The sequence below is a fragment of the Penaeus chinensis genome, chromosome 7 (genome assembly GCF_019202785.1).
Source record: "Penaeus chinensis breed Huanghai No. 1 chromosome 7, ASM1920278v2, whole genome shotgun sequence".
Lineage (NCBI taxonomy): Eukaryota > Metazoa > Arthropoda > Malacostraca > Decapoda > Penaeidae > Penaeus > Penaeus chinensis.
The window spans coordinates 42,950,787-42,960,786 of NC_061825.1; the positions used below are offsets into that span (position 1 = coordinate 42,950,787).

General features: G+C 36.5%; 1 protein-coding gene across 1 annotated transcript in view; it reads left to right on the top strand.

Moving 5' to 3' along the window:
- The window catches only part of LOC125027123 (endoribonuclease Dicer-like), a 31,500-nt gene that overhangs the window by 8,813 nt on the left and 12,687 nt on the right, over positions 1-10,000 (top strand). Inside the window, exons 3-16 of the mRNA XM_047615962.1 lie at positions 1-47; positions 946-1,126; positions 1,660-1,785; positions 2,583-2,740; positions 2,895-3,139; positions 3,500-3,626; positions 3,888-5,712; positions 6,016-6,146; positions 6,706-6,792; positions 7,073-7,217; positions 7,614-7,756; positions 8,089-8,236; positions 8,376-8,597; positions 9,652-9,831. The exon at positions 1-47 is cut by the window's left edge and continues 129 nt beyond it. Coding sequence (XP_047471918.1) covers positions 1-47; positions 946-1,126; positions 1,660-1,785; positions 2,583-2,740; positions 2,895-3,139; positions 3,500-3,626; positions 3,888-5,712; positions 6,016-6,146; positions 6,706-6,792; positions 7,073-7,217; positions 7,614-7,756; positions 8,089-8,236; positions 8,376-8,597; positions 9,652-9,831 — 3,765 coding nt within the window. The remainder of the gene's footprint in view (positions 48-945; positions 1,127-1,659; positions 1,786-2,582; positions 2,741-2,894; positions 3,140-3,499; positions 3,627-3,887; positions 5,713-6,015; positions 6,147-6,705; positions 6,793-7,072; positions 7,218-7,613; positions 7,757-8,088; positions 8,237-8,375; positions 8,598-9,651; positions 9,832-10,000) is intronic.

Sequence of the window (10,000 nt, forward strand, 5' to 3'; positions counted from 1 at the left end):
TTCCTCATCACCATGGTCACACGAGAAATGGCCCATCTCACCAGGAGGTATGGCATAAGGCATGTTTAGTGTAGTGTGGGTGTGGGTGTGTTTGTGTATATTATCAAAATCATGAGTATCCTCATTATCACTATCATTATTGTTGAAGAAAAAAAGAGAACTACTTCAGAGATACCATATATATTGAATATTTTTAACAAAAAAAAGATAACCCATTGGATCCAGATCTTTATTGTCATCACGTGGCCCTATACATGGGCATTAGGTTTACTTGAGCAGCCACTCTGATGGGTGTACAGCTTGTAAGCCAGGCACACATATGCATAGCATTTTTAGCTTTTTTGCCATTTTCCAATTTCTATATTTGTCATTTGATTAGATTTATCCAGATGGTAATAGACTGTTTTCCTTGTACAGGCTCCATATCATCTCTCTAAGTTGTCCATAACTCATTGTAATGATATAACAATAAATAGAATTTTGTTATATGTGGCTTTATTACTATTATTATTACTTTTTTTTAATGTTCAATTCTCTGTAAAACAACGTGCACTGCCAGTCACTGTGGGCAGGAATAGGATCCTGAGCCAGGAAATAGCGTCCTTCCTGGAGCCTACACTCTTCCAGTTATGGTTTACAGATGGTGCATTCCATACTCATATATCAGTAGAATAATGCAAAACCCCCTTCATAATTGCACATTGTCTAATCACCCTCCAAGAGCTTTTTGCAATCTTGGCAAGTCATTCGTGTTAAACTGGCCTTCAGCCAAAATGCTCATGAGAAAGCTTGTGTCACCCCGGCCCACAGGCAAATATCCCATCATTTCAGAAACCTCTAAAGCTAACGTTTTTCATGACAAAATGTTTGGGTTAAACAAATTATAGTGTAAATAATGTTATTGTGAAAATTTGAACTTGGACACCTCTTATTATTGTATAACAGCAAGGAGCATGGAGGCAAGGGACAGCGAACATTACTCACTGGTTGGTCAGGGCCAGGGCTGGTGCGTGCAGGCGAGGCTATTCAACAAAATACCAACTTAGCTGTGACCACTTACACTCGGCTTGAGCAGGTGGAAAGCTGGCTACCTTCACGATGGAGTCAGACTTTTACAGAGGCCCAGGTTTGTATTTTTTACTTTTATTTAGTAATAGTTTACTGAAATGGTTGACTGGAAATATGAATCACAAAACATAAACATAGAAAAAGAAAATATTAGATTGCATTTCCTTTGAGTATTCTTTCTCAGTGATAGGGATGTTATGGAAGTATTCAGTTGTAAAGTAAAAGGTTCAGGGAAAGAAATTATTTATGATCAGAAAATTTATTAGTAAAGTTATCAACTGTCATTAACTTTGTTCCATAGGGTTGAAAGGCGAGAGTTTCAATAGACAGCTAATATATATTTTTGAGAGCTTTAGGTAAAGTTTAAGTTTTTTATGTATAGACAAAGGATCTCCATTATTTTTGTTAATAAGGATAGAAAAGTACAACAAATAATACTTTGATGAATAGCAATGCACAGTGTAACAGAGGGTGTTATCCTTTGAGATGTACATGGTATCAGTAATTTGTGATTGCATAATGCTTGAAAGCAGGGGGTTGGATTTAAGGTAAACAATTATGTGAAAATTTTAATGCAACTTGTTTTTGCAGGTGGTAATTATGACTGTGGATGTACTTGAAAAAGGGCTTGAAACTGGATTATTACAGCTAGACATGTTGAACTTGCTTGTAATTACCGATGCACATCGTGTAGCAACTTTCCCTCCTTTAATTAAGGTATGTATTTGGTTTCAAATGTCAGAACAGAGATGTAAAATTAAAATTACCTTTGACCCCATGTATCCAGATGCTTCACTACCTGCAAGTGACAAGACTCCATGTCTTCCCCTTTCACTGCAGTGTTATTCTCTCTCTCTCTCTCTCTCTCTCTCTCTCTCTCTCTCTCTCTCTTTCCCAATGTCTGTATATGTTATTTTATTTGTTTTATCCAGATGATATCCTTAATTCAGTGCAAGAATAAAACTTTTTATGTTCAGTTTTTCTGTAGTACAACCTGCACTGCTGGTCATGGCAGGCAGGAATAGGATCGTGATCTTGGTTCACGGATGGTACATGCCACACTCATTTATCAATGGAATAATGCACAAGTTCATTCCTAAATGCCCATTGAGTTTAATAATTCTCCAAGAGCTTTATGCACTTGTGGCAAGTCATTCCTGTCACCCTGGCCTTCAGCCAAAATTCTCATGATGGCAAGTTCCTGTCACCCCGGCCCTCAACCAAATTTTCCCATGACTGCATGTTCACATCACCCACTGCTCAAGCCAGAATTAATTATTGAAAACATTAATAGTTATGTCATCTGGATCGTAGGGGTTAAGTTGCATACTTATCAGATTCTTTCATGATTAAAGATAAAGACTTGAAAGGGCTTATTTAGATATTTATTATCCTGCATATGAAGCAAGATCCTTGTATATGTTCATTGTCAAATTCATCATGTGCTGTTGTTGCAATATTTGAATTTTTTCCTATACAGTAGATATTTATGATATAGTCCATGAACTTTTCAGGTTTTAAATTTATGTCGTGGATGTAGGATCCTTGGCATGACGTCACCAGTCCTAAGTCACGCCTGTTCGCCACCACAATTAGAATCCTTCCTTACACACCTTCAGGATGCTACATCTTGCGTGGTAGACACTTCCTCAGAAATTGTCACTGTCCTTAGGTGAGTAATTATAGATTGGGAAAGCCTTGTCTATACTGTTTATCTTTTAATTTTTCCATTACACATTTTAAATGAGAAGCAGAATATCAACACTTTTCCTCTTCACTGTTACGGAAACTCTAGGGATAAGTGGTATCATTTTTCTCATTATCAGGTATGTAAATAAACCAGTTGAGAAGATTGTGATGTGCCGTGACCCAGACCCTGACGAACGTACAGAAGTAGAACTAGAAGTGCGTAGGCTTGTGGGAGAAGCTCTTAGTTTTCTTGATAATCATCGCTATGATTTGGTGGAAGTCTATGGTCCAGAATACCAAGAATTTTGTGATGATCTGCCAGACCCCAACAAAGAGCCAAGGCAGATATTGATGGATTTCCTTGATGTGCTCAATAATTTAGGTAAATGAGAAGTTGATTTGTGTGTGTTGGGAGGGGGGGTAGTAATTAGTGTCATGACTGATGGTTATAAATCTGATTCTTGTTAGTAGATTAAAAAAAAAAAAAGGTTACATATCTTCCTGTTGATGTCTATCTTTTTTATTTTGTAAAAAATACATTATGATTTACTTACATTACATAAATAATTATGGAGTATTTCTATATAATAACTTGCATGAATGTAAGCATGATAAACTGATATTTTCTAAGTTAATATCTAGTACTGTTAAATTTTAAACATTAGAATTTTATTGTTTCTTCATTATAGAATCCTTGTGTATTTTTTCTTTCTTTCTTTTCATTTTGTTTGATGTTTTTTAGGATTGTGGTGTGCTGACCGTGCAGCATTGTATGCACTAGTGGAAGTTGAGAAACTTAAGAAAAAAACAGCTTATGACAGGCATTATCTCCTGTTGTGCATGATCTTCACTGTCATGGCACGTATAAGGTATAGTAAAGATTTTGATATTTCAGTTTTTATTAAGTAATTATTGTTAATTTGCCACCTTGTCATATAAAGACACCCGTATGTTAAATGTACTCAAATTATATGAAGGTTCTATATATTTGCAGTTTGTTTATATCTTGATTTGAAATATGAAATTCACATACTTTCCTGAATTTGTTTTTTGTTTTTGTTGGAGTTAGTCCTCAGTGGTTTAGTCACTATGTTTTAATCCAAACATTTTATTACCCACTTCTTTTTCAGAGCTGTTGTTGAGCAAACATTTGATAAATATTCTGAATTAGATCAGATCTTGAAATTCTCAACTCCAAAGGTATTGCGCTTGGTAGAGATCCTCCGGCAGGTCCGACCTCTCAACTTCGTAGATCCACGGAAGAGAAGAGATAGATTAGAAGCGTTAGAGAATGGGAAATCAGCTGCTGCTCTTGAAGGTAGTGAGGACACACAGGAAAACAAAACTTCAGCAGAAGATAAGAATGTGCAGGAAGATCCCACAAAACTTGCCACTGATGGAGGAAACACAGAAAATCTACAAGAATCTGCCTCCAAATCAGAAACTGAAATGAGCTGTGAAGGTTCAGAAGAGCCAAGTGATACAACATTATGTGTTCAAGGAAGCATTTATGGAATTTCAGAAATTCCTCTTGTAAGCTCAGGAGATGGTGCTATAGATCCAAATGATGAGTGTGAGGTAAACAGTGAAAATGCCATGCCAGACCTCAAAGCTGTGGGAGAGCTGAGTGAAGGCCATTCTCAGATCCATGGTACAGAGCCAGCATCAGAAGATCCCTTAGCTGATGAAAATTCCACAGACGATAAATCAGAATTGTCTCATGGAGCTCCCTCTAACATGTTTTGTGGATCATCCATTGAAGATTCTAGTGAAGTTGTTGACATATCCACTGATGGAGGATATTTTACTGCTGTCTCTGATGTTTCTCCAAAATGTACAAGTAAGGCTGTGTCTGATTCGTATACAAATGATATAGAAGACTGTATGATGAAAGCAAATTGTAATAACCATGAAGTGAATGTGTCAAGAATGACTGAAGTAAATACTGAAAACTTCTGCGCTGAAGTAACTGACAAATATAGTTGTTTACAAGATAGCTTGGAAGATGGAGTAGACTTCACTAAGCCCAGTATGAAAGAAAGAGCTGCTGATGATATGCACATTACAGTACAAACTTGCCCTGAAACTACACAATATTGTTCAAATGCCTGTGAAGATGTAGTTGCTAAGACTAATGATGAGGATGGGTCAGCATTAGAGAACAGTTTATGTAGGCTTAATATTAAGGAATCATCTTGCACAGATGGCTGTGATACAGAAAGCATTAAGAGCTGTGATCTACATAATGGAGTTCTGAGTGCCAAAAATGATTTGCTAGACACTGCCATGATACAAAATGTGAAAAATATGACTCTATGCAATGGATTTGAGCATGGCAGTAAAGAAGATATAATGGATTCTGAAAAAGACATTACAAGTAAAATGAATGGCCATGTTGATCCAAGTGAATATGATTCAGAAAGTGAAGACATTAGTGATAGATATAAAAGCTGTGAATCAGTACAAAGCCAGGCTAGTGTGGATACTTCCAGTAAAGAAGGCTCCATATCAGACACATTTGTTCCCTCTGCTACCTCTTATCTGCCTTGCAAGGCAGATGCTACTTCTGCTGTTGATGAAACTGCAACTCCATCTGATTCTGCACCAAATGAACAGGAGTTACCTACTTGTACCAGTGGTGTGGAAAACACTGAAGATCCTGCTTTAGTTTCTACTTCAGGGACAACACAGAACACAACCATTTGTTCTGACTCTGCTGCCTTTTCCAATGCTAGTAATGGTACTCAACCCACAACACAAACAGTGTCATCAGAGGCAGCTGCCATGGCTGATACTTTGGCCATGCTATTACCAAATAGTGGTAAAGGACGGAAAAGACGAGATGATGTTAAAGAAAAAGTAAAGGTCCACAATCCAGAAGATCCTGATTCTGTTTGTGGCCTCATTTTTGTGCATCATCGAAGCATGGCCAAGATTATATACAGGCTCTTAAAGGTGAGATTGCATTCTTTTGTTTTTGCACTTTTTTTATGTACATAGAAATAAAGGTAAATAGTAATTACTACTATTTATTTTGAAATTTTATAAACTCAGTTACTTTAGTAGATGTAGTCAAGATTTTGCAAGTTCTGAGATTGAATTAGAAGGAAGACAAGGTTTCAGGTTATGGAGAACATTTGCAGTTCATATATCTACTCAGAATTACCTTTGTTAACTTACTGACTGTGTTTACAGAAACTTGACAACATTTATGGTCATAATGTAGAGCATAATGAAATTTTTATTTCCTTTATTTAGGAACTGAGCGACATTGGGGGAGATTTTGCTTGGATTTTCCCCCAGTACACTGTAGAAGCCAAGGAAAGTGTAAAGGAAGATCCCAGGGCTGCAGAGGCAGAACACAAGAAGCAAGAGGAAGTACTCAGGAGGTAAGAGGAGGTGAAACATTTGATTAGACATATGACATTCTTAACCCAATGGCGCCGGGTATAGCAAATTAAAAAAAACTCTACGCACTGGCGAACGGCGGCAGCGCGCCGACTCCGATCGCGTGATATCGGTCCATCAAGCCGAATCATTGCCTCGGGGCGTTTTGGCGCGGCGCCGCCGCGGACAGCCGCACGCCGCACATCGTGCGTATTGTTATGACGGCGATAGCCGTGACCCGTCGCCATTGGGTTAAAAGTCGAATGTTACTGAGTTTTGATGCAAGGGTTCTAAGGAGACGTTATAAATATTGAAGTTAATCATACAAGATACAAGATAAGATCTTGCATATGCATGTATCTAAATATATTTCTTAGAATATATTTTGGTGTACAGCTCTTGAAGAATTTTGTATGAGTTAGCACTGGATATCAGATTTCACAAATGTAAAGTTTTTTTTACAAGGAATTCTTATGGCTATATTACTTTTAGTATAATGATTTTCCAATTAGTTGAAAAGCCAACAGGATACTAATGTCTGTATTAACTTTTATCTTATAGATTCCGACATCACGAGTGCAATATACTTGTCTCAACACGTGTGTTAGAAGAAGGAATTGATGTTCCACAGTGTAATCTGGTACTAAGGTAAGGTTTCTCACTTTTGTACTGATTCTCAGTGTCTAGATAGAAACAGTTAAAGTACCAAAACTTATTAAGGTATATATAAGATAAGCCTTAACCCCTTCCTGACGAGTCACGTATCTGGACATCATAACAAACTGCTCGAAATGTGGCATGCGGCTGTATGCCACGGTGGCGCGCCAAAGCACTTTTTTTTAAAGCTTTCTCCACCCATCACCAAGGGGTTAAATGAAAAGGCTTTATGATGTGAAATGTTCTTCTTTTTCTCCTTTCTTTCCCACAGGTTTGATCCTCCCTCAGATTATCGCTCGTATGTCCATAGCTGTGGTCGAGCAAGAGGCCATGACACTTTCTATTTTCACTTGATTACGAAGAACCAGGAGCTCAGCTTTCTTCATGACATGGCTACCTATTCTGCATTTAAACAGGTGAAAACATTTATTTTATAGGTATATGAAAACTTGGGTATATAAGCAGAAATAAGTTGAAGAAGTGCCCATAAGTGTAGGTACAAATTTATGAATAAATACTAAACATCAAAGAAAAAATAATCAGGTGCCTTTCTGTGTATCACTTTATTTATTGGTGACTTGACTTGAATATTCCTATGACCTCTGACACTTTAAAACCCAAAGATTTGATTGAATACTTGTTCCTAAGTTATTTGAAGCTTTTTTTTTTTTTTTTTTTTTTTGCTAAGAGTAAACTGAAGGAGTTAGTCTTTTCTTTTTAGTAATAACATTTTGGAATTGTAGCTTCTCTTTTGTGTATATTATATTTGAAGACAAATTTTATAATTAGATATATTGACTTTCTACTTAAAGGTGCTTGTAAGTCATTGTGGCAGTGTTGAATTGGGAACAGACAGAGAGGTTCTGTCATCAGAAGCCAATGCAGCTCATGCCCCTTACATAACTCCAGCTCAAGCAGCGGTTACAATGGCTTCAGCTATAGGGCTCTTGAACAAGTAAGCTTGTCATTTGGTTTGAGTGATGAAAAAGATCAGAACATTGAAATAGTTCCAACTTGAAAGAAATTTTGTATTGATCATTTTGGTATTTTGGAAGCTTAGATTGTATTTTATGATACAATCTATTTTATGATACAATTGTATTTTATGACATTGTTTATGGCTAGCTATTTAGTATACTAGATCTGTCATTTACATTATTACTCTCGGAGGTCTATAGTTTAGATTTCTCCCACCTGCTATCATGTGATATATATATAGTTTGTTCATTGAATGTGACGTCCTTCATGCTTTTTACACAGTCTTATGTATTCCCCTCTTCCCTTTAGATACTGTGCTAAGTTACCAAGTGACACTTTCACTCGTCTAACTGCTATGTGGGATGTAGAAGAAATAGAAGAGGCAGAAGCTGAAATACCAACATACAAGTGTAAGATCATGTTGCCAATCAACTCGCCATTGAAAGGAACCATTGAGGTAAGTGTCAAGAAGGAAAACCTTTTCATTCACAGGATAAAGACTCACTGAAGTAGTCTAGAATCTACAGTCTGGCTTACCAGTCAGTCATATCTACATCCAGTCTCACAGTATTTTAGTTATAATTTGTTTCTTGCAGGGTCCATGGCAAAGCAAAGTTTCACTGGCTAAGATGGCCGCAGCTCTTGAGTGTTGTCGAAGACTTCATCAGATGGGAGAGTTAGACGATCAGCTTCAGCCAGTAGGAAAGGAAAGCATGAAGTTAGATGATCACCTGTGTGCTCCACCTGCTGATGACCAGGTGCCAGAGGGGATGCCTCGGCCAGGAACAACAAAGAGGAGACAGTATTATTATAAAAAGGTTAGATAAAATTTGGTGACCTGGTATTGTATTGCTTGTTTTAAAGGATATTCTTTTCTGCAAATGATCAGTTTTTTTAAGTTAAGATTCATACTCTTATGTGGAAGTAATAAATTATCTTAACCATACAGCTACTCTGCCATAATATTTTATTTATTCACCAAATTTGAAAAGGGTTATCAGTAAAGTCATGACTGTATTCTTTATTATTCCTGTTAATATTTTCTCTAAGGAAATGTGTTACATTTATATATGAATAGGTGTGTTATTTGTATTAAGACATCTGTAGTTACAAACTTATCAAAACCCCTTGCAGTGAGCATAATTTTAATCAGTCCAAGTAGCATGTTTGTAACTGATACTGGGTGCTTCCTTTTTGCCTACCACCTCATTACCATCAGTTCAGGACTTGACATCTCATTTTCTGGCCACATAAAATATGTAAGAGAGAATATATTTTACTATTTGTTATTGGCAGTATTGTACAGTTGCTAAAAAAAAGTGTCTTTACTCGGGAGTAGATAATACCGAAATAATCGCAAGGTTTTGATTCAGAAATGTAGGTACTTCATCTGTTTCAAGCTCGGAATAGATGAAGTTTCATAATGTACTTTATTTAATTTGTGTGCATATAGATGGCTCAGTAAGTTCTAAGTCCCTTATCTCACCTATTTGCCTGTCCTTGATTTTTTTCTCTCCACTTTTTTACTAGCAATATAATAGTGATTTTATTATAGTAATGACAGCGATATGATAATGAAAATGATATTTATAATGTCAATAATAACCAAGGAGTAGGATAAACAGTACCTGAATCCTCAGATACTGAGCACTTGTGGAGCCACCTGTGTGTAAACAAAGTTGACAAAACAAAACTTCAATAGACACTGTATGTATATAAAACATATCTATGTATAAATGCATTTTTAGCCATAGAACTTACCATATTAATTTCTGTTGGCATCTTATTAAAAGTAAACCCTCATATTAGTTTAAATAATTCTCTTCAAATTATTAACATATTTACAAGTATCTTTTTTCCTCTGACTTGTAGGTTGCTGTTTGTCTGACTGGGGAACAACCAAAACAAGGACTAGATTTGTTTGTTTATAAACTAGATATGGTGCTAACTTGCCCCATCCCTGATGAACAAAACACCCGTGGTCGTAAGATTTACCGTCCGGAGCAGTCCTCACGTTCATTTGGAATCATCACAACAAAGCCGATCTCACAGGTATGCCAAGTTACACTTCATGTTGATGTGGCAATTGCTTTTGTTTACTAGACACAAGGAGTATTAGTTCTTCTAAAGTAAGATATACTATTAGTTGGAATGATGTCTGCATTGTACATTCTTCCATAATATTCATAGAAAAGAAATCATTGTTTGAACAGAACAAGAT